Source organism: Pristiophorus japonicus, chromosome 2 (genome assembly GCF_044704955.1).
Source record: "Pristiophorus japonicus isolate sPriJap1 chromosome 2, sPriJap1.hap1, whole genome shotgun sequence".
Classification (NCBI taxonomy): Eukaryota; Metazoa; Chordata; class Chondrichthyes; family Pristiophoridae; genus Pristiophorus; species Pristiophorus japonicus.
The window spans coordinates 366,301,063-366,329,047 of NC_091978.1; the positions used below are offsets into that span (position 1 = coordinate 366,301,063).

At 49.1% G+C, this 27,985-nt stretch overlaps 1 protein-coding gene across 2 annotated transcripts in view; it reads right to left on the bottom strand.

The window, feature by feature from the left end:
• LOC139235027 (netrin receptor UNC5C-like) overlaps positions 1-27,985 on the bottom strand; it is a 502,551-nt gene that overhangs the window by 74,157 nt on the left and 400,409 nt on the right. For both annotated transcript variants that reach the window (XM_070866133.1, XM_070866124.1), the window contains 2 exons: positions 18,102-18,266; positions 8,714-8,770 (listed from right to left, as the gene is read on the bottom strand). In XM_070866133.1, coding sequence (XP_070722234.1) covers positions 8,714-8,770; positions 18,102-18,266 — 222 coding nt within the window. The remainder of the gene's footprint in view (positions 1-8,713; positions 8,771-18,101; positions 18,267-27,985) is intronic.

Here is a 27,985-nt window from a genome sequence, read left to right on the forward strand (position 1 = left end):
ACACTCAAACACACACCCACACACTCACACACACACACTCATACACACACTCACACACACACACTCTCACACACACCCACACTCACTCACAGACACACACAAACATACACTCACACAAGCTCACACACACACACATAAACACACACACACGCTCACACACACACACTCAAACATACACCCACACTCTCACACACACACCTACACTCTCACACATACACTCACTCACACACACACTCACACACGCACACACACATACACATACACACATACACGCTCACACACACACAACATACACTCACACAAGCTCACACACACACACACACACACACACACACGCACGCATACATACACACACACACACATACATGCTCACACTCACACCCACATACATGCTCTCTCACACACACATACATACACACTACACACACACCTACACACACGTTCACACACACATACACACACACACACTCACACACACATGCTCTCATGCACACATACATGCTCAATCACACGGTTTCTATAACGTGCGGCAGAACTTCCGCGGCATCAGGCCAAAGTCTTCAAGCATGCCAACATTTGACACCTGCCGGAGCGTGTTATAAACTGCGATATATACGGAATGGTTAAAGCAACGTGCTGCGGGGTAATTCCTCACGCAAGATGTACTAATACACTTTTCTGAAGTCTAATGCTGTCGGTATAAACCTGCGGGAAATCGAGGCCCAAATAAACATCACCATGGGTACAGCTTCCCTGCAGTGAAATGCCAGAACAGTTGTGTATTTGTTGCAGTGTTACCCATGTCCTTTGATGGCCCAGTATGGAGTTTGGCCGCCATCAATCACCTCAAGAACAATTGGGCTTCAGTTGTTTATAGTCAGGATCTTGCTGGCATGTTCTGCCCAGCTCAGTGCTTCCACTATCTCGGAGATCGGACATCCTGAAAATAATGGCCTCCGCCCTCGACCGGTGTTAACAGGACGGATTTGGGCTCACAATGGGGTCGGAGGTCTCACCGGCCCCCTTAACAGAAAGGGGGGCCACCCGCCGGGTGTCCAAGGCGCCCGTCCGTTTCAAGCGCCGGGCCACCATTTTAATGTGGAAATTGGGGTTGCCGATGATGGTTGCCATTTTCGGCTCCGACAAGTCTCCTCACTGGGCAATGGGACCCAAGAGGGCGAAGGTAGGTGTTGAATTATTTTTGTGGGCCACGGCGGAGTAGTAATTCCGCTCCCCCGCGGGACCTCCTGCAAACGTTGCCCTCCATCAACCCCCCCCCACCGCCAGCGCAACCCACCTTGCTAGTGGCCCGCCAGGCCCGATTATGAGACCTCAGTCAGGGGGTGGGCTGCCTGTTTGGCCTGCTCGATTTAAATGAGGCCTCAACCCCTTCACCGTTGGAATGGGGAGTCCAAGCAGGTGCACACCGCTCCCGCACTCAATTGGCCAAAAGTCAAAATAGATCCCAATACTTTGCATACTGTCACAATACGTTGACTTGGGCTGGCTTTCGTTCACACCTTGCTCGAATTATTTTTGCCCCATTCCTGGTCAAAGGGGGCAAGGATGTCAAGGCGCAGAGGAGATTTACCAGAACGGTCTCATTATTGGGGCCGCACTTTAGGGAGGACGTCGAGACCTTGGTGAAAGTGCAGAGGAGATTTTCAACATCAATCTAAGGATAAGGGGTAGGCCATTTAGGACCGAGATGAGGAGAAACTTCTTCACTCAGAGAATTGTGAACCTGTGGAATTCTCTACCACAGAAAGTTGTTGAGGCCAGTTCGTTGGATATATTCAAAAGGGAGTTAAATGTGGCCCTTACGGCTAAAGGGATCAAAGGGTATGGAGAGAAAGCAGGAATGGGGTACATGACCACATTGAATGGTGGTGCAGGCTCGAAGGGCCGAATGGCCTACTCCTGCACCTATTTTCTATGTTTCTAACCGGCATCTTTAACATAGAAAAACGCACAGGGACGTTATTGAACACAATTTTTGACACCTAGCCACACAAGGAAATATTAGGTGTCAAAAAATAGCTCGGTGACAGAGATATATCTCAAGGAACAACTTAGAAAAGAGAAGGTTAGGGAGGGAATTCCAGAGCTTAGGGCCCAGAATGGTGTCAGGAATGAGGGACCTCAGTTAGGTGGAGAGACTGGTGAAACTGGGATTGTTCTCCCTAGAGCCGAGAAGGCTTAAAGGGAGATTTAATAGGGATGTTAAATATTATGAAGGGTTTTGATAGAGGAGACAGGGAGAAAACTGATTCCAGTGGTCGGTAACCAGAGGGCCCAGATTTAAGATGACTGGCAAAAGGACCAGAGGAGAGATGGGGAGAATGTTTTTAACACAGTGAGACTAGAGATTGGAGAAACTGGGATTGCTGTCCTTAGCGCAGAGAAGGTGAAGTGGAGATTTAATAGAGAGGTGCAAAATTATGCACGGTTTTGATGGAGTGAACTGTTTCCACTGGTACGAGGGTTGATAATCAGTTGACCCAGATTTAAGATAATTGGCAAACAATGCCAGAGGGGAGGTGAGGAGAATGTTTTTATGCAGCGAGTTGTTGTGATCGGGAACGCGCTGCCAGAAAGGGCGGTGGGAGCAGATTCAATAGCAACTTTCAAACGATAATTGCTGAGGAAATATTTGCAGGGCCGTGGGGGAACGAGCAGGGGGGAGTGGGACTAATTGGATAGCTGGTTCAAAGAGCCGGCACAGGCGTGATGGGCCGAATGGCCTCCTTCTGTGCTGTTAGATTCTCGGTGCAGCACCGAGCCACCCACAGAGATCCCACTGTGAGCCCCAGTCAGAGCTGAGCGGGCCGATCTGAACGGGAGCAACAGTCGGGGGGACGCAGTTTGCCTCGGTGTCACAGGGCTGGGAAGGAGTGGGAGCCATCGCTCCTGCTCCCGATATCTATCCCCGCAGATCTGTGTCGGAAAGCTTTGAGTGTGCGGGTGATGAGGGAAGGACAGGACTGGGTGTCTTGCTGTAATGCATGCCCCCGTGAGTATGCTGACAGGTTTGTAGAGCTGTTGACCAAGCCCCGAAACCTCACTCGGGAGCCGACGCCTCACAACTTGAGACTCCTCGGGGAAATCCTCTCCGTGCCTTTCAGTTCTGCGTGGAGGGGATTTCTGTACTGACTGCTCTTGCACAATCTCCACTTTGCCATCCTCGTCTGTGTCCGGACACGCCATGGCGTACCACCTTGCCGTCCGGAGGAGGCAGGGGGTCCCCAGTGGAGTGCACTCTACGCGGGAGTCCTCCCTCTATTTATTGGGGACTTGGCCTGGAGGGTGGTGCACGGAGCAGTGCCGTGCAATAAGGTTTTAGGTTGGTTCACGGGCTCCCAGGCCGCCTGCAATTTCTGCGGTCTGGAAGAGTCCGTGTTCCATGTTTTTATTGAATGTGTGAGGTTGCAGCCCCTCTTCCAATATTTGAAGGGGCTGCTCCTCAAATTCTGGTTGCGTTTCAGTTCCACACTCCTGATCTTTGGGCGCCCTGTGCGGAGGGGAGCGGGCAGGTCGGAGGGCCTCCTCGTAGGACTGCTCCTGGGCCTGGCCAAGGCGGTCATCAGCCAGTCCAGGCAGCGGGCGGTCGAGCGGGCCGTTCAGCCCGACTGCCTGCCTCTCTTCCACGGTTACATCCGAGCCAGCGTGTCCCTGGAGATGGAGCACGCGGTGTCCACCGGTACGCTCATGGCCTTCCGCGAGAGGTGGGCGCCGGAGGGACTGGAGTGCATCATCACCCCCGGCAACCAAATTTTAATTTGATTTAAGTTTCCATTAAAGTTTTCAATCTGTTAATTTGTTGGTTCTAGTGCTCCTTTTAAGGGGGGGCACTTGATTTATAGTTTTACTTAAAATAGTCATCATCATAGGCAGTCCCCCGGAATCGAGGAAGACTTGCCTCCACTCTAAAAGTGAGTTCTCAGGTGACTGAACAGTCCAATACGGGAATTACTGTCTCTGTCACAGGTGGGACAGACAGTGGTTGAAGGAAAGGGTGGGTGGGGAGTCTGGTTTGCCGCACGCTCCTTCCGCTGCCTGCGCTTGGTTTCCGCATGCTCTCGCCGACGAGACTCGAGGTGCTCAGTGCCCTCCCGGATGCTCTTCCTCCACTTAGGGCGGTCTTTGGCCAGGGACTCCCAGGTGTCAGTGGGGATGTTGCACTTTATCAGGGAGGCTTTGAGGGTGTCCCTGTACCGTTTCCTCTGCCCACCTGGGGCTCACTTGCCATGTAGGAGTTCAGAGTAGAGCGCTTGCTTTGGAAGTCTTGTGTCAGGCATGCGAACAATGTGGCCTGCCCAACGGAGCTGGTCGAGTGTGGTCAGTGCTTCGACGCTGGGGATGTTGGCCTGGTCGAGAACACTAACGTTGGTGCGTCTGTCCTCCCAGCGGATTTGCAGGATCTTGCGGAGACAGCGTTGGTGGTATTTCTCCAGAGATTTGAGGATAGTACAGAGGTGTTGAGTGCCTTTGCCAAAAGAGAGCACTTGGTTTAAAGTTTAGTTTAAAATAGTTGTGGGGCTGTTGCCATTTTAATGGGGAACAGAATTCTAATTTGATTTGACAAGATTCCCTTTAATGTTTAAATGTTAATTTGTGGCATTTTGGTGCCATTACAAAAGAGGGCACTTGATTTTAAGTTATACTAAAATAGTTGTAGAACTGTTGTGTTGGGATTGGCTTAGCCAGTCACGTGATGTTCACAAGACTCAATAAAACCCCAGCCACTTGGCTTCAGTGGGTCCACGATGAGGTATGCAGTTGTGAGCCTAGTGGATGAATTTGTAATGTAAACCTTGGCTACTAAACCAACTAGTTCTTAATAGCAATGTGTTGCTATGAATTCTTAAGCAAAGAACCCATGAAGCAAATACATTGTAGTTGTTATGCCCTGTGATTGAATAGCTCGCTTGGGTTCATGCACATGAAATAGAGAGAGAGATTGAACTTGCATTTATTGAACAGCTTTCACAGCCTCCAAAAGCACTTTACAGCCAATGAAATACTCTTGAAGTGAAGTCACTCTGTGGCTTTGAGCGTAGCCCTTTTGCGCACAGCAAGATCCCACTAAACAGCAATAATATAATGGCCCATTAATTTGTTTTATTGGTGTTGGTTGAGGGATAAATGCTGACCAGGGCATTGGGCAGAGCCCCTGTTCTTCTTCAAATTAGGCCGTGGGATTGTTCATATCTGCCTGAACAGGTAGATGGGGCCTCGGTTTAACGTCCCATCCATCCTCTGGTAATTCAGCAGCCCCTCAGTGCTGCACTGGGGTGCCACTCTGGATCACGCACTTAAGTCCTGTAACGGGGCTCGAACCCACAACTTTCGTCACTCGCAGGCAGACAGCCAATGGCACTCATCGAACCCAGCGAGAGTTAGCCCCTTTGGCAGAAAAAAATCAAAGAGCAAGTTATTATTTAAATGGAGAAAGATTGCAAAGTGTCGCAGTACAGCGGGACCTGGGGGTACTTGTGCATGAAACACAAAAGGATAGTATGCAGGTACAGCAAGTGATCAGGAAGGCCAATGGTATCTTGGCCTTTATTGCAAAGGGGATGGAATACAAAAGCAGGGATGTCTTGCTACAGTTATACAGGGTATTGGTGAGGCCACACCTGGAATATTGCGTGCAGTTTTGGTTTCTATATTTACGAAAGGATATACTTGCTTTGGAAGCAGTTCAGAGAAGGTTCACTCGGTTGATTCCAGGGATGAGGGGTTGACTTATGAGGAAAGGTTGAGTAGGTTGGGCCTCTACTCATTGGAAATCAGAAGAATGAGAGGTGATCTTATCGAAACGTATAAGATTATGAGGGGGCTTGACAAGGTGGATGCAGAGAGGATGTTCCCACTGATGGGGGAGACTAGAACTAGAGGGCATGCTCTTAGAATAAGGGGCCGCCCATTTAAAACTGAGATGAGGAGAAATTTCTTCTCTCAGAGGGTTGTAAATCTGTGGAATTCGCTGCCTCAGAGAGCTGTGGAAGCTGGGTCATTGAATAAATTTAAGACAGAAGAAGTTTCTTAAATGACAAAGGGATAAGGGGTTATGGGGAGCGGGCAGGGAAGTGGAGCTAAGTCCATGATCAGATCAGCCATGATCTTATTGAATGGCAGAGCAGGCTCGAGGGGCCATATGGCCTACTCCTGCTCTTATTTCTTATGTTCTTATTGTCATGTATGTAGACCATGTATACTAACTGTATAGTCACATAAGGTGTGCCACCAGAGGGCACTGCGGTGGGAGACCTGAGGGTCACCTGCATAGGTGTGCAGGACCCAGTATAAAAGGCTACCCACCATGCTTGTGCCTCACTCTGGAGTTACAAATAAATGGGACTAAGGTCACAACAGCTCAAGTACAATACTAGACCTCAAGGAGTCATTCATAAGAGTATTAAAGACATAACACTTATGTTCTTATGTAGGATAGGAAGGGAGGAAACCGAAAAGACAACGAAGTTGGAGCTGAGTGTCTGCGCTTGTCGTATTGTGACCGGTCGGTTCACCATAATTGAGAGGTTTCGGAGTGTCACTTGGCAATTGTAGCTACTTTAAGGGAAGAGAAAGCTGGGTCACAACCAAGCAACCCAACTGTGGCGTTGAGATGTGAGCGACCACGGTAAAAGTGACCATGAAGTAGTCGGGACTGCCATTAAAAACCCAACAGGTTCACTATTGTCCTTTAGGGAAGGAATCCTGCTACCCTTACCCAGTCTGGGCCTATATGTGTGACCCCAGACACACAGCAACGTGGTTGACCCTTAATTGCCCTCTGCAGTGACCCTAGCGTTCTGCTCAGTTGTATCTAGGGCAACGAGGAATGGCCAATAAATGCTGACCTTGCCAGCGACGCCCACACCCTTGAGAACGAACAATGAAAAAAAAGACGTGGTTTCATGTTGATCGACAAAAACAACGGCAAGAAAAGACTTTCTGATAACGTTACATGGCCAATAATTCGGCTTTGAGATTCTGCAACCATGGGACTGAGGGCTGTATAATGAGACGGAATATTATGTAAGCTGCCATGAACTCTGACTGTTCCCTCGCTCCTACAGAACAATGTTGTCACACCCTTCGGGGTGGGCCACCGCCTGGGACGCTGTGGTAAGGTGGCCGCCATGATCAAGGGGGTCTGACATTGACGGTGTCGGCCTCTGCGAAGATCCTGCTGATCTCCAAAGTCTGCTTCCAACCGGCTGGGGCGCTCGTCAACAAGAGCAAACGTCAAGCATCAAGTTCCTAAACACATGGACAGCGCTCAGGGTGCCGTTAACCATGCCCGTATCGGTGGTAATGGATAGCACCCAGGGTCTCGTTAACCATGCATGTATTGATGGCCATGGATAGCACCAGGATCCAGTTAACTATGTCTGTATCAGTGTCCATGGGCAGCGCTCAGGGTCCTGTTAACCATGCCCGTATCGGTGGTAATTGATAGCACCCAGGGTCTCGTTAACCGTGCATGTATTGATGGCCATGGATAGCACCAGGATCCAGTTAACCATGTCTGTATCAGTGTCCATGGACAGCGCTCAGGGTCCTGTTAACCATGCCTGTATCAGTGGCGATGGACCGCACTTAGGATCCCGTTAACCATGCCTGAATCGGTGGCGATGGGTAGCACCAGGATCCCATTAACCGTGCCTGTATTGATGGCCATGGATAGCACCAGGATCCCGTTAACCTTGCCTGTATCGATGGCAAGCAGTGAATGGAGCTTTTCGAAGTTGAAGCTGATAAAAACATATTAGCGATGGACCCTGGGAGATGAAATTATCTTCACTGGCCATCCTGTCTATTGATAATGATGCGGCTCAAAATATCTTGGTGAACCAAGTTGTTGTAATTTATTAGATTTACGTTTCATTTAATGTTTAATTAATTTGTCACTTAGCTATAATGTTATTTTTTATGACTTATATCGTTTGTTATTTAAATTATAGAAACATTTGAGATTACAATGTTATTTCTGAAACTTTAGCTAATACTACGACATACCTCGATGACCGATGGCCAAATGCTCGGAAGAACTGCGACACACGGAATGGATTCCTTATCGAGGACCCCACAGTACAACCTGTAGGATAAACCTTCCTCGCAAACAGTGGACAACCATCGACCGCCTCAGAACCGGTCACGGTCGATGCTGCCATCTTCTCCATCGGTGGAAGATTAAAGCCTCCCCATCATGTGACTGTGGAGTTCCTAATCAGACCCTGGAGCACGTCATCGAGCACTGCCCTCAGAGAGAACTCGCAGGTAGCCGACAGGATATCCACGCTGTTATATCTTTGGCCTGGATATGCCACTTGGAGATTGACGTTTAATTTGCTTTGCTACTAACACAGAGAAGAAGAAGATACCTAAACTCAAAAAGAAAGGGGCGGCAAGATAGAAGTTCGCCCAGGGGGCCATTTCCCCCAAGGACAGCCCAGGACCCTGGCTCATTCTCCTTGACTTTGGCACTGGTAGGCCTCAGGCTTCTTGGTGTCTGAGCGACCTGTCTGTCGCTTGGCAACCACCAGAGGTACCGCACGCTCTCCCTCACCCCTCCCCCCCCCCCTGACACCTCACAAACAAACTCAGAAGCAAAAAAAGGTCAAAGCAAAAGTTCCAAGCCCATAAACGCAACGAAAGATAACGCAAACTAAAAAATAAACACAAAGGGAAAAAAAAAACTTACAGGAATATCCAAAGTCTGGGCGACCTTTCTGTTCTGTGGAAATGTGATAAAATAAACCTTAAAGAAAATAAGGACGAAAAGAAAATTAAAGGTTCATTAAGCACCAAAAGCATAAAAATTGACAATAGGCTAACCTTGCGAGCCATTTGTTTCTGAAACTCTTAATCAGTGGAGCGCAAAGTGCTGTTGATTGGATTTCGTGTCGCCCATTAAGGTGCAACGACCAGGGTAATTGCATTACAGCGTTGGAACAGGTGTCACGCAGGCGGCTTGAAGAGCCTTGAAACCCCTTCTGTGGGAAATCTAATGGAGGGAATTACTTCCAACGTCGATGTGCATTAGCATATGTACAAGCTCTTATGGACGCAGATGCAGCTTTGTGTTCCCTGCCCGAAACGATGTCATGCAATCATAGCTGTTTGACTTTGCGTTGAGGGCTGGTGCCCTCAGGCCTCAGGTTAAAGTCTCACCATCAAGGGGTCTCTATTAGTGAGCTCCCTGCAGGATACCCTCCCCCCCCCCCGTTAAATTGAATCTGCTCCTAATTGGACTGAATCCATAACTGCATCTCCCAACAATTTTGTACCCTGGGGAGGAGTGGGTGGGGCGGAGGGGGCTGAATCGTTCGTGATTCCTTCAAGAGGAGGCGAAAATAGCAGTTCAAAGACCCCCTCGTTTATTAACGGAGATGTGCGCGCACGTAGGAAACGACCTGGTTTCAGACCGAGCGCGTCCGCTGCCGGGAAGTGCAGGGGAAGAACGGAATCCTCCCAGCGGCTTCGGGGGGAGCCTGGGGAGAGACGGTTGACAAGGGTTTAATGAGATTCGAGGCGCATTGGTAGCTGGAATGCCGGGGGGGGGGGGGGGGCCTATAAATCGCCGGGACCCCTCCCCGAAGTCATGCTCACCGGCCCGCCAACACGCCCGAGAACTTTGGCGACAATTATCGCAACGCCGGATTGTGTCGGGTTGTCGAGAAGGGGGCTGGCGCTGACGATCGAGGCTCGGCGGTCTGACCCTTACCCAGACCGCGGGGGTCGGAGGTCAAGCGGCCCGAGGACGTTTTTCGGGAGTCGGACATTGGATTATCGGACCTAAACACACTCCTGGGCAACTGTTTTTGGGCCACGAATAGCCGCGCAATAGTCGGAGGTTACAGCAAATATATTTTTTTCAATGTGCCTCTGTCCTGGATGTTGCTCAGTGCAGCAGCTTCCAAAGATCGATCTTCCGTTCCCGGAAGACCCCAGGGGCAGTCCTGGACGGAGGGGTCAGGGAGCCAAGCTGGTTCCTGTCTCGCTATTCCCTCCTGCCCCGTTCTCTCTCTCTCTCTCTCTCTCTCTCTGCCTCACACCTCCCCGGGACGGGAAGGTTAGAGAGCGACCACGTGTGTCGCGCTAATCGGCGGCGCACCGTGTCTTCACCGACGCTTCCAGCACTTAATCTGAATCTTTTCACGCAGCCAGTTTAAAATGTCGCTGCGAGCTCCGTAACCCTCACAAAGTTTGCCGTCAGCAGGCAGCTTAGGAGCGGTTACAGAGGAGAACCGTGAAGAATTGCCCTGACTTTCTTTCCCCTGATTTCTTCCCCACCCCCGACCCCTCCCGGATCCGGTTTCCCGAGTGTTGAGAGGGTGGAGGTTTTGCGTGCTATTCACCATGGGGGGAGGGGGCATCACAATTCTCAGTACCTCACATCCCCACATGCACACTTTCCACCGCAGGCCACAGGCTGACTGAGCGCAGGAACAGGGGGAGGACGTTTAGCAACCACGAGCCTGTCCCACCATTCAATGAGGTTTTGGCTGATCTGCATCAGTGGCTCAGTGGGCAGCACTCCCACCTCTGAGTCAGAAGGTTGTGGGTTCAACTCCAGGGACTGGAGCACATAAATCTAGGCTGACACTCCCAGTGCAGTGCTGAGGGAGTGCTGCACTGTCGGAGGTGCCGACTTTCAGATGAGACATTAAACCGAGGCCCCGTCTGCTCTCTCAGCTGGATGTAAAAGATCCCACAGCCACTATTTTGAAGAAGAGCAGGGGAGTTATCCCCGGTGTCCTGGGGCCAATATTTATCCCTCAACCAACACCTAAAACAGATTATCAGGTCATTTATTCAACGCTGTTTGTGGGAGCTTGCTGTGCGCAAATGGGCTGCCACGTTTCCCACATTACAACAATGACCACACTTCAAAAAAGTACTTAATTGGCTGTAAAGCGCTTTGGGTCGTCTTGAGGGCATGAAAGGCGCCAGTCTTTTTAATTTGTTTTCTTATCTTCATCTACCCGCCTTGGTTCCGTAACCAGGAGCCGAAACCTCGGCTCATTTTCCCCAACCTTCCCCAGTGACCCCGAGGCGAACTTTAACCCTCCAACTGTTGCCCTGCCCTGAGACCAGGTCAATCGGGGCAGACTGAGGCCTGGGAAACTGCAACTCTCCTGGTCCACATGGCTCAGTATCCAACTGGACAATCCCAATATCATGGAATCACAGACTGACACAGCACAGGGGTAGGCCATTCGGCCCATCGTGTCTGTGCCGGCTCTGTGACAGAGCGATCCAATCAGTCCCACTCCCCCCCTGCCCGTTCCCCCCCACAGACCTCCCCCTCCTCCGCAAATGTTTCCTTTTCAAATATTTATCCAATTCGCTTTTTGGAAGGTTAATGTTGAATGTGTTTCCACTACCGCTTTCAGGATGCTGGTTCCACGACATAGCAACCAGCTATGAGGGGGGGTGAAAACACACGGTAAAATGGTTTGGTGAGATCAGGGACCCAACATAGTGGGGCTTTATTAACAATGTTCCCTCTAGTTTTTATTCCCCCCGCTCTGTTTAGATTTATTGCGTGGTTGAACCGGCAACCTGGAGTATTGTGTGCCGTTTTGGTCTCCTTACCCAAGAAAGGATATACTTGCCATAGAGGGAGTGCAGTGAAGGTTCACCAGACTGATTCCTGGGATGGCAGGACTGTCGTCTGAGGAGAGATTGGGTCGACTAGGCCTGTAGTCACTAGAGTTTAGAAGAATGAGAGGGGATCACATTGAAACTTTAAAAATTCTGACGGGGTTGGATAGACTGGATGCAGGGAGGATGTTTCCCCGGGGCTGGGAAGTCTAGAACAAGGGGTCACAGGATACGGGGTAGGAAATTTAAGACTGAGATGAGGAGAAATGTTTTCACTCAGAGGGTGGTGAACCTGTGGAATTCTCGACCACAGAAGGCTGTGGAGGCCAAGTCACTGAATATATTTAAGAGATAGATAGATTTCTCGACACAAAAGGCATCAAGGGGTATGGGGGAAAAAGCGGGAATATGGTGTTGAGATAGAGGATCAGCCATGATCGTGTTGAATGGCGGTGCAGACTCGAAGGGCCGAATGGCCTACTACTGCTCCTATTTTCTATGTTTCTATCTCTACCAGCGGCAGCGTTAGGGAGCGACCTCCGCGGGCCCTCGCGCTGGGCGCGCCACCTCGCCCCATGGGGGGGGGGGGGAAACGCTGCTTGTGACGCGGGCTGAGGGCAGGCCAGCCTCAGCCAGTGAAAATCTGGCTGGCTTTCAATATTGAAAACAGCGAGGGAAACAGCAGGGTTTCGAGACATTCTCTGCCACTCTCCCTGAACACCGCCACTGACTGCAGACCTCCGACCACAGACAAAACCGCTCGAGCCTTGGGATCTTTCACTACGTTGAAGGCGCTATATAAATACAAGTTGTTGTTGCTGTTGAACTGGCACCAATCGTCTTCATTTCTCCTTCACTTTAAGAATACAAGAATCAGGAGCAGGAGCCGGCCATTCGGCCCCTCGAGCCTGCTCCGCCATTCAATAAGATCACGGCTGATCTTCTACCTCAACTCCACTTTCCCGCCCGATCCCCGTATCTCTCGATTCCCTTGGCAGCACGGGCCCAGCCCACACTGCGATATGTGTATGCACACTAGGTCCGTGCAGCAGAGCAGGTCTTCAGTCGTCCTGGTTAACCCTTGCCACTGGACCAAGACCTCGCTCTGTCGAGCCCCGTGTGGTGGCTGGTGTGCAACGGTCACCCCACGTTAATAAAATCCACCCACAGGCATCTTCCACCCCCTCAACTGGAGTTCAGGATCTGGAACATCGGGTCCTTCATTGAAACATCTGTGAACTCTTGTGGAAGCAAGTCATCCTCATTCGAGCTGATGATATTATGATGATAATATTCAAAAATTTTTCCATCTTTCTCTTGAATATACTCAGCGACTGAGCCTCCACTGCCCTCTGGGGCAGAGAATTCCAAAGATTCACCACCCTCTGAGTGAAGACATTTCTCCTCATCTCCGTCCTAAATGGCCCACCCCTTATCCTGAGACTGTGACCCCTGGTTCTAGACTCCCCAGCCCGGGGGAAACATCCTCCCTGCATCTACTCTGTAAATCCCTCTCAGAATGTTACATGTTTCAATAAGATCGCCTCTCATTCTACTAAACTCCAGAGAGTATAGACCCAACTAGGGAGTGGTTGAGGCAAGTAGCATTGATGCTATCAAGGCGAACCTCGATAAGTACATGAGAGAGAAAGGAATAGAAGGATATGGTGATGGGGTGAGATGGAGAGGGGTGGGAGGGAGCTGGTGTGGAGCTTAAACACCAGCACGGAGCTTGGGGCCCAATGGCCTGTTTCTGAGCTGTATAATATTATATAATAGCGATTAGTCTATACTGATTAAATATACAAGGAGTTTGCTTAACATAAGAAATAGGAGCAGGAGTAGGCCATACGGCCCCTCGAGCCTGCTCCGCCATTTAATAATATCATGGCTGATCCGTTCATGGACTTAGGTCCACTTCCCTGCCTGCTCCCCATAACCCCTTATCCCCTTATCGGTTAAGAAACTGTCTATCTCTGTCTTAAATTTATTAAATGTCCCGGCTTCCACAGCTCTCTGAGGCAGCGAATTCCACAGATTTACAACCCTCTGAGAGAAGAAATTTCTCCTCATCTCAGTTTTAAATGGGCGGCCCCTTATTCTAAGATTATGCCCCCTAGTTCTAGTCTCCCCCCTCAGTGGAAACATCCTCTCTGCATCCACCTTGTCAATCCCCCTCATAATCTTATACGTTTCGATAAGATCACCTCTCATTCTTCTGAACTCCAATGAGTAGAGGGCCAACCTACTCAACCTTTCCTCATAAGTCAAACCCCTCATCTCAGTTACTTATGCAAATGCGAAAGCTTCCTTTAAACACAATTTCCTGATCTGAATCAAAAATAATCTTCAATTATAAGCATCCGCAAATGTAAAATTAAAACCATTTTTAGCAATAAATTGCAGTTCAGAAACAGTCGGGGCAGTGTGAAGTGACAAGTGGATTGGAGCTCACTGGTTCTACATTTGGCTCTCCATTGCCCGCGGAGAGACAATCAGGGTCGCTCACTGATTGGGTTAAAGTGACATTTATATCCTCTACACCCAACTTTTGTTTCTTTACCTGGCCCATTACTATCCCCCCCTTTGCCTCGCACCATCATCCCTTTTGTCATTTAATTCTCTCCTGCCTTCCGCTCTATCACAGACCTTCCCTTTTGTTCATTCCTCCCCCCCCCCCCCCCCACTTCCCTGTCTCTGCAGTTGCTTAAAAACCTTTCCATCTCCAACGTCTTCCTGTTGTGATGAAAGGTCATCGACCTGAAACCATAACTCTGGGCGATTTGAACCCGACTCACTCAGCAGAGACCTAACGGGTTGGTAGTTAAAATCTTACCTGTCCTAAACCCGCCACCGTCGCAACATCTGCAAATTTTAACCTGCTCTCCTGAGCAGGCAGCAAGGACAGGCGCCCGGAGCCAACGGGGTCCTTCTTTACACGTACATGTCGCGGACCGATGACATCATTGAGACCCGACTGCAATTTTAACTCAGGCGCGAGTGGGGGATCCGCCTGGGGTTAAAAATCGGGGCTCTCTCTCCACCGCTGCCTGACCTGCCGAGTGTCTCCAGCATTATCTGTTTTCTATTGTGACATTTATACACTCTGCACAAGGGGCAGCTTCACAATGCACCTCACTGCGAAGGATTTTACTCTGTGATGCAGCCTCAGAAGGTTCGGAAGCATGATCCTCACCTCGTGCTCATGTGCTTCTAAGTCATGATAAGACTTGCATTTATATAGCGCCTTTCACAACCCCAGGTCATCCCAAAACGCTTTACAGCCAATGAAGTACTTTTGGAGTGTAGACACTGTTGCAATGTGGGAAACGCGGCAGTAAGTCCCCACAAACAGCAAGCTCCCACAAACAGCAAGCTCTCACAAACAGCAAGCTCCCACAAACAGCAAGGTGTTAAATGATCACATAGTCAGCTTTTAGCATTGGAGGCTGAAGGATCAATGTCAGCCAGAATGGCATTGGGGACTAAGGCTGCAATTTTAGCCATCACGCCACTGAATGTAATAAAGGCATCATTTCAGTAACTCTGTTATCACAGGTCCGGTTATACGGTGAGGGACAGGGTGATTAGTTTCGGAGGCAATCTCTGAATGTGGGAGGTGGCCAGTTTGGATGGATTAATGCTCCTAGCACTGAAGAATATAAGAATTAGGACCAGGAGTGGACCATATGGCCCCTCGAGCCTGCTCCACCATTCAATATGATCACAGCTGATCATCGACCTCAACTCCACTTTCCCGCCCGATCCCCATATCCCTTGATTTCCCCTAGAGTCCAAAAATCTGATCTCAGTCCTGAATATACTCAACGACTGAGCCTCCACAGCTCTCTAGGACAGAGAGTTCCAAAGATTCACCACCCTCTGAGTGAAGAAATTCCTCCTCATCTCCGTCCCAAATGGCCGACCCCTTTATTCCGAGACTGTGTGACCCCTGGTTCTAGACTCTCCAGCCCGGGGGAAACATCCTCCCTGCATCTTCCTTGTCAATCCCCCTCAGAATCTTATATGTTTCGATGAGATCACCCCTCAGTCTTCTAAACTCCAACGCGTACAGGCCCAATCTACTCCTGTCCTATAATGATGCATTTTTGTTTAAAAGATCTTCGTTACTGCAGACGCCTCACTTCCCCTCTGCGCTCAAACACACGGTTCAACGGTCGAAATAAGTGCAGAAGCGATTCTGGCAATAAAATAAAATGAATGGTTATCCGTTCAGGATTTTTTTAAACCCCCCTGAAGAGTGACAAATTGGTGCCCTAGCATTTTTTTATGCACTCATTTCCCCTTCCCCGCTCTTCCCGCCTTCAACTTCCCCGCCCCATGACTTTCACAATGACAATGAAAAGGGCAGGAAGGCGAATAACTTTGGGAGGAAATTTACTTTGGCCACATTTGTCTCAGGGCCTCAGTACCACAAAGCAACTGCAGGTGGCACTGCGGATACCCGGGGCAGCTACCCGCTCAGCAGCGCCGCCCGCAGGGGCACACAGGTATTGCGGCCGTCTGCAAATGAATGTTTGACAATAATTACAGTTTTGTTTGCGGAAGGTATTGCTGAAGATATCACATTCCAAAAGCTTTAAAGTCACGTCGTGTGTTTCCAGCAATGAGAGAAAGGTTGTCGTTTGTGTATTTTGGCGGTTTCCGCTGTCTTCCCGATGCTCCGTACCGTCAAACAGATTAATCGACCGTAGCCTTTTTTTTAAATTTAAAAATATTCATCACCGCTGCATTTGTTTCTCTGCACGCACTGTGCAGAGTTTTACTCTGGGTTAACATTCAAGTTAAGGTTAGCTAGGTGGAAGGGTGTAGGGGGAAAGAAAGAAAAAAAAGAAAGACTTGCATTTATATAGCGCCTTTCACGACCACCGGACATTCCTAAAGCGCTTTACAGCCAATGAAGTACTTTTGGAGTGTAGTCACTGTTGTAATGTGGGAAACGCGGCAGCCAATTTGCGCACAGCAAGCTCCCACAAAGAGCAATAGGATAATGACCAGATAATCTGTTTTTGTTATGTTTGTTTGAGGGATAAATATTGGCCCCAGGACACCTCCCCCTGCTCTTCTTCGAAATAGTGCCGTGGGATCTTTTACGTTCACCTGAGAGAGCAGACAGGGCCTCGGTTTAACATCTTATCTGAGAGACGGCACTTCTGACAGTGCAGCACTCCCTCAGCACTGCACTGGGAGCGTCAGCCTGGATTTATGTGTTCAAGTCCCTGGTGTGGGACTATGAACCCACCACCCTCTGACTCAGAGGCGAGGGTGCTGCCCACTGAGCCACAGCTGTCATTTGTCTTTGTAAGGAATATAAAAAAGTCACATATTTAGAAAACTGCAACACTGAACCTTCAGGAGGGTCGTACCGCAAACTGGCGCCCCCTAGGGATGCACCCTGGGACATGGTGATGATTCAACACTGGGCGAAATCCATGGGCATCACTCCCATGGGACAATTCCGGCTCGCTCGTGACTCAGTCCTTAAAGGCCCGGCTCCTCACCGGCGTCAATCTTTTAAGCCCAAGGATGCTGAGCAGAAAGGGCGCCGGATATGTCGTGGGCGTCGTACGGAGTTGGGGATCTGTTCTTGCTAACAACCCGGCTCCTGACTGAGCCTGCTCCTTCTCTTGACCTCCAACTGTAAGCACACGCGCACACGCGCACACACAGTTACCTTGCTGAGCGCAAATTTGATTGCCGCTTTTCCCAATATAACAGGTTTGTACGGCCACCCTAGTCGGAAAATGTCTGATCTTGGAAGCTGAGCAGAGTCAGGCCTGGTTAGTACTTGGATGGAAGACTGCCTGGGAATACCAGGTGCAGTAGGCTTATGCTCACCCAAAAAAAAGGACATTTGAAAAGTTTTTGGAGTGTGCCCCCCCCCTTAATTAGGGGGCACTTGATTATTTGTTTCTACAAAAATAGTTGTAGAGCTGTTGCATTGTGAGTGGCTTAGCCAGTCACGTGATGTTCACAAGACTCAATAAAACCCCAGCCAGTTGGGTTCAGGGAATCCACGATGAGGTATGCAGTTGTGAGCCCGGTGGATGAACTGGTAATGTGTAGTGTGATTGGTAAACCTTTTGCTAACAGGCCAACTAGTTCTTAATAGCAATGTGTTGCTGTGAATTCCTCGGCAAAGAACCCATGAAGCAAAGACATTGCACCCTAAAATACAACAGTGACTACACTTTGGCTGTGAAGCGCTTTGGCCTGAGGTTGTGCCAGCCGCTGTATAAAATGCAAGACTTTTTTTTCTGTTAAGGTGTTGAGAGGTAGTTAAAAACACAGAGGAGGAGGAGGATAGGTATGTGAAGAGAGCTAATACTATTAGAACAGGGATTGGGGGACGGAGGGGGGGGGGCGTTGCGAGAGAGGTGGGGGTGGAAAGTCGGAGCGGAAGGGGTTAAACGCGTGAGCGCTTCAGCTGTTGCCATCCCAGTCGGAGCTGCCTCACTTACTTTGCATGCATAGGCCGTCAGTGCAGTTTTCGGAGTCTAACAGCAGTCCTTGGCAGTCCTTCCCACCGGTTTTAGGGGCGGGTACCGAGCACTCCCTCCGCCGCCAGTGCATGCACTCCGTCCCACAGGTTGACCATTTGCTCCACTCCGTCCACCCACCATCAACTACAGTTCGACAAGAGAAACAACATCAGTACACAAATATGCAAAGGAAGGAGCGGGGGAGGGATGGGACATGGGGCTTGGGGGTGGGGGCGCAAAATAACAGCTACGTCTTTTTAAGGGGGGGGGGGTTGGGGGTTCGGACAAGTGAGGTCTGCCATCTCCGCGGGGAACAGTCACTTGCGAAGCGTTTGTAACTCGGGCGTTATTATTTAAATGGAGAAAGATTGCAAAGTGCCGCAGTGTTGTGGAAGGCGGGACATTGAATAAATTTAAGACAGAGATAGACAGTTTCTTAACCGATAAAGGGATAAGGGGTTACGGGGAAGTGGAGCTGAGTCCATGATCGGATCAGCCATGATCTTATTGAATGGCGGAGCAGGCTCGAGGGGCCGTATGGCCGACTCCTGCTCCTATTCCTTATGTTCTTATGTTCGCCGATGCGAATGGGCTTCGGATGAAAGCTGGGTCCAGGGTCGGACTATCAGGGAAGACGTGCGAGATCTCCGCGGGGAGGGGGCGTTGCCATGGGAAACCAGTCGCTTGTAGAGCTGTTGTAACTCAGGCGTCTGCACCGGGGAAAGGACTTGGTATTGAAGCGCTAACTATGCCTGTATTATAGGGATAAACGGGCTCGGTCAGTGAATACATTTGGAAGTATTGTGTTGACACAGTATTTAAGAAAGGATATACTTGTTTTGGAGGTAGTTCAGAGAAGGTTCGCTCGGTTGATTCTGGAGATGAAGGAGGTTGACTGATGAGGAAAGGTTGAGTAGGTTGGGCCTCTACTCATTGGAGTTCAGAAGAATGAGAGGTGATCTTATTGAAACTTATAAGGTAATGAGGGGGGCTCGACAAAGTGGATGCAGAGAGGAGATTTCCACTCATAGGGGAAACTAAAACTAGGAGACATAGTCTCAGAATAAGGGGCCGCCCATTTAAAATTGAGATGAGGAGAAATTTCTTCTCTCAGAGGGTTGTAAATCTGTGGAATTCTCTGCCCCAGAGAGCTGTGGAGGCTGGGTCATTGAATATATTTAAGGCGGAGAGAAACAGATTTTTGAGCGATAAAGGAGCAAAGGGTTATGGGGAGTGGGCAGGGAAGTGGAGCTGAGTCCATGATCAGATCGGCCATGATCTTATTGAATGGCGGAGCAGGCTCGAGGGGCCGAATGGCTGACTCCTGCTCCTATTTCTTATGTTCTTATCTTCATATGTTAGAATCTAGTGCCCAGTAATGAAGCCCAAAAGACTGTGGAGTGGAGTTTGCTGTGCGTGTACGGTATGCACCTGCGAGTATGCTCACAGGGTCGTAGAGCCGTTGCGAAGGGGCTGCTCCTCAAATTCTGGTTGCACTTCAGTCCCACACTCCTGATCTTTGGGCACCCTGTGCGGAGGGGAGCGGGCAGGACTGGAAGGCCTCCTCGTAGGACTGCTCCTGGGCCTGGCCAAGGGAGCCATCAACCGGTCCAGGCAGCGTGCGGTCGAGGGGGTCGTTCAGCCCGACTGCCTGCCTCTCTTCCGCGGTTACATTCGTGCCAGGGTGTCCCTGGAGATGGAGCTGGCAGTGTCCACCGGTACACTCGCGGCCTTCCACGAGAGGTGGGCGCCGGAGGGACTGGAGTGCATCATCACCCCCTGGCAACCACATTTTAATTTGACCGTTTAAGGTTCACAAAGTTTTATTTTTTAATTTATCAGTTCCAGTGCCCCTTTAATAAGGGAGCACTCGACTTTATCATTTAATTAAAATAGTTGTAGAGCTGTGTGTCTCATGAGTGGTTTAGCCAGTCACATGATGTTCACAAGACTCAATAAAATCCCGGCCAGTTGGGTTTAGGTCATCCACGATGAGGTATGCAGTTGTGAGCCTGGTGGATGAACTGGTAACGTGTCGTGTGATTGTTAAACCTTTGTTAATAAACCGACTCGTTGTTGATAGCAATGTGTTGCTATGAATTCTTAAGCAGAGAGCCCATGAAGCAAATACATTACATGTGCAATTGATAAAGTTTTGGGGCAGTCTCCGTGGGGGCTAATTTACAACTTTTGCTGATGGTGCGGAAATGAGTGATATCGGATTGAATGCTCATCCTCTCCCAATTTTTCTTTCGAGTCAGATCCGGTAGAGTCCGTTTCACGCAAGTGGCCAGAACTTAAAAGGACCTCCCCACTGTGTCCTGCCTCCCCATCCTTAATAGCAGGCAAGGAGCAGGGGGCAACCAATCTGACTCCCAGATTGGCACCAGTGCCGACACAAAGCATTGGCAGTGAGCATACGTGATATCTTTATGCAGCTACTCAAGCACATACCTGACAAGGTGGTTCCCCAACCAGGGCTGTGTCACATGACCTGGCCACATGCCCTTTTATTGTGAATACATCAGTCATCATCATCATCATCATAGGCAGTCCCTTGGAATCGAGGAAGACTTGCTTCCACTCCAAAAGTGAGTTCTCAGGTGGCTGAACAGTCCAATACGGGAATGACAGTCTCTGTCACAGGTGGGACAGACAGTGGTTGAAGGAAGGGGAGGGTGGGGAGTCTGGTTTGTCGCACGCTCCTTCCGCTGCCTGCGCTTGGTTTCTGCACGCTCTCGGCGACGAGACTCGAGGTGCTCAGCGCCCTCCCGGATGCACTTCTTCTACTTAGGGCGGTCTTTGGCCAGGCACTCCCAGGTGTCGGTGGGGATGGGATGTTGCATTTTATCAAGGAGGCTTTGAGGGTGTCCTTGAAAAGTTTCCTCTGCCCACCTGGGACTCGCTTGCCGTGTAGGAGTTCCGAGTAGAGCGCTTGCTTTGGAAGTCTTGTGTCGGGGCATGCGGACAATGTGGCCCGCCCAGCGGAGCTGATCAAGTGTGGTCAGTGCTTCGATGCTGGGGATGTTGGCCTGGTCGAGGACACTGACGTTGGTGTGTCTGTCCTCCCAGGGGATTTGCAGGATCTTGAGGAGTTGGTGATATTTCTCCAGCGACTTGAGGTGTCTACTGTATATGGTCCATGTCTCTGAGCCATACAGGAGGGCGGGTATTACTACAGCCCTGTAGACTATGAGCTTGGTGGCAGATTTGAGGGCCTGGTCTTCAAACACTCTTTTCCTCAGGCGGCCGAAGGCTGCACTGGCGCACTGGAGGCGGTGTTGGATCTCGTTGTCGATGTCTGCTCTTGTTGATAAGCACAAAGACGGCTTGTCGACAACTCTCCTGCCGATGTCCCCGTGATCCCCATGTGAGATGGATCACCGGGGCGGGGGGGGTCTCCACACGATGTGTCGGGTATTCGGCAGGCCCTGAGAATCGAGGCGGTATTGTTGTCTGCTGCATTGCATCGCGTACATGGAGATCAGCGGTGGGCCATTCTCTCGCACTGATAAGCAAGAATTCGTGACACAAGTACTTAAACCAATTGATACAAGTAAATGGTCGTCCATCCTCCCAGCTCCCTTAGGCTTGCCAATTCTGGTTGGACATGTTCCTGGAGCTGTCGTCACATGACTTTCTGCCCCCCCCCCTGACCCCACCCCCCCCGCACTCCCCCCATTGGTCGCCCGACATGTCCATCCTCGTGGTGCCCCGCCCTTCCCACGGCCAATCGGAAAGCGAACAGACTCTTTGTTTACCTGATTGGACGATTCTTGACTGTCAGTCAAACAGCCCTTTCCCATGTCCAATATTTTTTTATAACTAGTAAGAAACAGTGTTCAAAGAAAAGACATTTTTTTTTAACACCCCTGAGATGTATCTTCTGGGGTGATGCTCCCAGCAATGTCTTGGAGATTAATCTTCAACTCCTGGAGAGCCCGGGGCAATCCTGAAGGGGTTGGCAACCCTTATCTCCCTTGGCGGAGATTTCGATGCCATCTTTCAGTGGAAGCTGGGAGATTTCAGAAGCGAACGAACCTCTCACACAGGAATGGAATAAAGTTCTATCACTGGTCACGTTAAGTGACACGAATTTGCTTCTTCGGCTCAAACTGAGAAGATTTTCAATACAGAGGCTACTCGTTTCTAACAAGAGGCAACAGTCAGCTCACGCAAGCAGTTAAATATCTCTTTCTCAATCACGGGCAGCCCATTTTAATTAAAACAAGATCCCCATCCCTGTCATGATGTGCAGAAATCACTCCACTTTGCACCACCTGCACCCTGGAGAATCTTAGGATCATATCATGATTTTTTTTTCATTAATTCACAGAATGTGGGCATCGATGGTAAGGTCCACATTTATTTGCCCATCTCTAATGCCCCATGAGTGTCTCGTTGGGCCATTTCAGAAGGCAGTTAAAAGTCAACCACAGTGCTGTGGGTCTGGAGTCACATTTTTTGGCCAGACCAGGTAAGGACAGCAGATTTCCTTTCCTGAAGGGCACTGGTGAACCAGATGGTTTTTAACCACAATCCAGCAGTTTGATGGTCACCATTACTGATACCAGCTTATTATTCCAGATTTATTTAATTGAATTTAAATTTCTCCCGCTGCCGTGGTGGGATTTGAATTCACCCCTCCAAATTGCTTATTCAGGCCTCTGGAGTGCTAGCCCAGTAACATAACCAGTCTGCTACTGTTCCTGTTGTACAGAATGATTCCCGGATTTCAAGGGTTAAGTTACGAGGAGAGATTACACTCAAATTAGGGTTATATCCCCTGGAATTTAGAAGGTTAAGGGGTGATCTGATCGAAGTTTTCAAGATACTAAGGGGAACAGAGAGGGTAGATCGAGAAAAACTATTTCTGTAATGTATGTACAGAAGGTCCGCCCACCACCAGGGGGCACTACCATTGGAGGTCCTAGGGTCATAGGTACACTCGTGCTGGGCCCGGTATATAACCTGAACTTCATCTTTGTATCTTCACTTCTGGAAGCCATTGAAGACTGACCAGGTTACACCTGGTCACTGGCTCACAGTACGGAGTTCATTGAATCATTTCATACACCACAATTTCAGCTGGTTGGGGAGTCTAGGACTAGGGGGGCAGAGTCTAAAAATTAGAGCCAGACCTTTTAGGAGTGAAATTAGAAAACACTTCTACACACAGAGGGGGTAGAAGTTTGGAACTCTCTTCCGCAAACAGCAATTGATGCTGGGTCAATTGTTAATTTTAAATCGGAGATTGTTAGCTTTTTGTTAACCAGAGGTATTAAGGGATATGGGGCAAAGGCGGGTGTATGGAGTTAGGTCACAGATCAGCCGTGATCTCATTGAATGGCGGAGCAGGCTCGAGGGGCTGAATGGCCTCCTCCTGTTCCTAGGTTCACAGGAGGCCATTCGGCCCATCGTGCCTGTGCCGGCTTTTTGTAAGAACGATCCAATCAGTCCCAGTCCCCACTGCTCGTTCCCCATAGACCAAGTATTTATCCCTTTGGAAAGCTACAATTGAATCGGCTTCCACTGCCCTTTCAGGCTGCGCGTTCCGGATCAAAACAACTCACTGAGTAACAAAAATTCTCCTCATCTCCCCTCTGGCATTTTTTGTCAATTATCTTAAATCTGGGTCATCTGATTATTGATCCTCATGGCAGTAGAAACAGTTTCTCTTCATTTACTCCATCAAAACCACATAATTTTGCCGATCTCTATTAAATCTCCACTTAACCTTCTCTGCGCTAAGGACAACAATCCCAGTTTCTATACTCTCTCCACATAACTAAAATATTAAGTCCCAAAGTATTCCACTGATAATCCCCACTGTGCATTCTATCTTGAAATCCATGTTCCTTGACAGTTATGGAAAGAAACATTTAAGAAGTAGGAACAGGAGTCGGCCATTTGGACCCTCGAGCCTGCCCCGCCATTCAATAAGATCATGGCTGATCTGATCTTGGCCTCCACTTCCCTGCCCGCTCCCCATAACCCTTGACTCCCTTATCACTCAAAAATCTGTCTATCTCCACCTTAAATATATTCAAAGACCCAGCCTCCACAGGTCTCTGGGGCAGAGAATTCCAAAGATTCACGACCCTCTGAGAGAAAAAATTCCTCCTTATCTCAGTTTTAAATGGGCGACCCCTTATTCTGAGACTATGCCCCCTTGTTCTAGATTCCTCCATGAGGGGAAACATCCTCTCGGCATCTAACCTGTCAAGCCCCCTCAGTGTCTTATACGTTTCAATAAGATCAACTCTCAGTCTTCTAAACTCCAATGAGTATAGGCCCAACCTGCTCAACCTTTCTTCATAAGTCAACCCTTCATCTCAGGAATCAACCTAGTGAACCTTCTCTGAACAGCCTCCAATGCAAGTATATCCTTCCTTAAATATGGAGACCAAAACTGTACGCAGTACTCCAGGTGTGGCCTCACCATCGCCCTGTACAGTCGCAGCAAGACTTCCCTACTTTTATACTCCATCCCCCTTGCAATAAAGGCCCTGATTTTCATAATAAGAAATGACACTGCAGCAATCAAAAGAGTAGAAATTGCCACTGGCAAAGTTCCCTTAAAAATACATACCTTGCTCATGCCATGGGGTGACTCCACAATCTGACAATCCCAGTAGGGAATGGCAGTCACAGAGAGCGCAGGTTGGATATCCATGGACCCACAGCCTGGGACTTTGCCCCAAACGTTTCCCATGAACATCAGTTCCCACTGGGATCGCAGACTCACCCCTTACAGTTCCTAGTGCAACCTTCTGACGGGAGATGACTACCTTTATTTTACGCAGATTAATATCTTGGCAAAATAACAAGCGCGCCCACAGCAATGGAGGGCAAAGAGCGTTATGTTGGTACATGGGCTTCTGCCAATCAGAAGCTCTAGTCTCGCATGAGCAAGAATTACAGAGGATATACGGCACAGAAACAGGCCATTCGGCCCAACCAATCCATCCACCTTTCCTTATCTAACCCTATCAGCGTTGCAATGCATGCATTTGTGAGAATGCTCACAGGTTTGTAGAGCTGTTGCATTGTGAGTGGCTTAGCCAGTCACGTGATGTTCACAAGACTCAATAAAACCCCAGCCAGTTGGGTCTAGGTCATCCACGATGAGGTATGCAATTGTGAGCCTGGTGGATGAACTGGTAATGTGTTGTGTGATTGTTAAACCTTTGTTAATAAACCGACTAGGTCTTAATAGCAATGTGTTGCTATGAATTCTTAAGCAAAGGACCCATGAAGCAAATACATTACAATAGTTATGAGGGGAGGCTTGAGATGAGGGGATTTACGAGGATGTTGCCGGGAGTGGAGAATCTAAGCTGTGAGGACAGATTGGATAGGCTGGGTTTGTTTTCATTGGGACAGAGGAGGCTGAGGGGAGACCTCATTGAGGTGCATAAAATTATGAGGGGCCTAGATATAATGGATAGAAAGGGTCTATTTCCCTTAGCAGAGGGGTCAACAACCAGGGGCCATAGATTTAAAGTAATTGTTAGAAGGTTTAGAGGGGATTTGAGGGGAAATTTCTTCACGCAGAGGGTGGTGGGGGTCTGGAACTCACTGCCTGAAAAGGTGGTAGAGGCAGAAACCCTCACCACATTTAAAAAGTACTTGGATGTTCACCTGAAGTGCCGTAACCTACAGGGCTACGGTCCTAAAGCTGGAAAGTGGGATTAGACTGGAAAGGCTCTTGTTGGCCAGCACAGACACGATGGGCTGAAATGGACCCCTTCCATGCTGTAAACTTTTATGATTCTATGATTGATACTGGGACTGTTGTCACTGGAGCACAGAGGTTAAGTGGAGATTTAATGGAGGGTCTAAAAAATATATTTATATGAAGAGTTTTGATTGGGTGAATGAGAAAAAGATTACTTCCTCTCTTTGGGGAGTCAGTGATGAGCGAGTTCATCAATTTAAAATGGTCACTACAAGAGTGAAGGGAGAGGTTTGGAGAAATACTTTGATGCAGAGAGAGCATACGAAATAGGAGCAGGAGTAGACCATTCGGCCCCTTGAGTCTGCTGGGTCTAGGTTATCCACGATGAGGTATGCAGTTGTGAGCCTAGTGGGTGAGCTAGCAATGTGTAGTGTGATTGTTAAACCTTTGTTAATAAACCAACTAGTTCTTAATAGCAATGTGTTGCTATGAATTCTTAAGCAAAAAACACATGAAGCAAATACATTACAAGCATAACCCTCTATTCCCTTCTCCCCCATATGCTTGTCCAGCTTCCCCTTAAATGCATCGATACTATTCACCTCAACCACTCCCTGTGGTAGCGAGTTCCACATTCTCACCACTCTCTGGGTAAAGAAGTTTCTTCTGAATTCCCCATTGGATTTCGGGGTGACTATCTCATATTGATGGCCTCTAGATTTGCTCTTCCCCACAAATGGAAACATTCTCTCTGTATCCGCTCTATCAAAACTTTTCATAATTTTAAAGACCTTCTATTAGGTCACCCCTCAGCCTTCTCTTTTCATCCTTCCCTGAATGTACTATGATGCTGTGATTGAAAGGTCGCATTAGAAGAAGCAGCGTGCGGCAGCCCAGCCCGGAAATCGGCAAAACCATCAGCAAGCCGGGGCCATCAGAGGGAGCAGCGCGCGGCGGCAGACCACTGCAGGAGGGCGACGGCTGTGAAGCCAGGTCGCTGATTGCAGTGCGGGCAGGCACAGCAGGAGGGGCGAAGGAGCGGCAAGAGTTTGTAGAAAGAAGTGACGGGGCCCAGGAGAGACGGGAGTCTGGGACCCAGAAGAGGCAAGGGCCCAGGGGCAGCATGGGTCAGCCCACACAGCTATATGTGTGCACACTAGGTTTGTGCAGCAGAGCTGGTCTCCAGTCGTCTTGGGTAATCCTTGCCACTGAACCAAGACCTAGCTCTGTCGAGCCTGTGTGGTGGCTGGTGTGCAACGTTAAAAAATCCACGCACAGGCATCTTCCACCCTTCAACATGTAGTTTGGGATCTGGAATATTAGGTCCTTCGTTGTGAACTTTTTGGCGTGGAAGCAAGTCATCCTCGATTCGAGGGACCGCCTATGATGATGATGATGTGTTTAAGTAGGATGGTGGGTTGGAGTCTAACACAAATCAGAGGCGATGAAATCTATGCAACTCCAATGTCGCTGACTCACAGGAAAAAAAACACTTCTGAATTTTAACATCAGCTTTGTTTCCTGGGTATTTGAAGAGATTTAAAGAAGGAACTTGCAATTAAAGCATTTAGCCCCAACGGTGACTAATAACTTCAAAGGGAACTAATTAAGTAAATACATTTGCAAGTTTCGTATTCATATAATGTTCAGAATTAGTGAGCAATATAATTGTGAGAGGAAATTGTTGGCATTCTTAATGGACCTGCAGAGGAGAAAAATCGGAGATGGTAGATAAAAATAGTAGCACTTGTCAATCGCCTGTGGCCCACATAGAGATTCATACCCAAGTGTATTCTTCAGGCAAAGTCAGTTGGTCCGTCCGTCCATCTGTCCGTCCGTCTACCTATATATCTATCATTTATAATGAAAATCACCTCGGCAAACTTGTCATCATGTAATCTGCCCATCATCCAGTTTATCCCTGTAAATTGCTTTCTGAAAATTTTGAATGGTAGAATCATACAAATTTACAGCACAGAAGGCAGCCATTCGGCCCATCGTGTCCACGCCGGCTAACCAACAGCTATCCAGCCTAATCCCACTTTCCAGCTCGCAGTCCGTAGCCCTGTAGATTACGGCACTTCAGGTGCACATCCAAGTACTTTTTAAATGAGGTGAGGGTTTTCTGCCTCTACCACCCTTTCAGGCAGCGAGTTCCAGATCCCCACAACCCTCTGGGCGA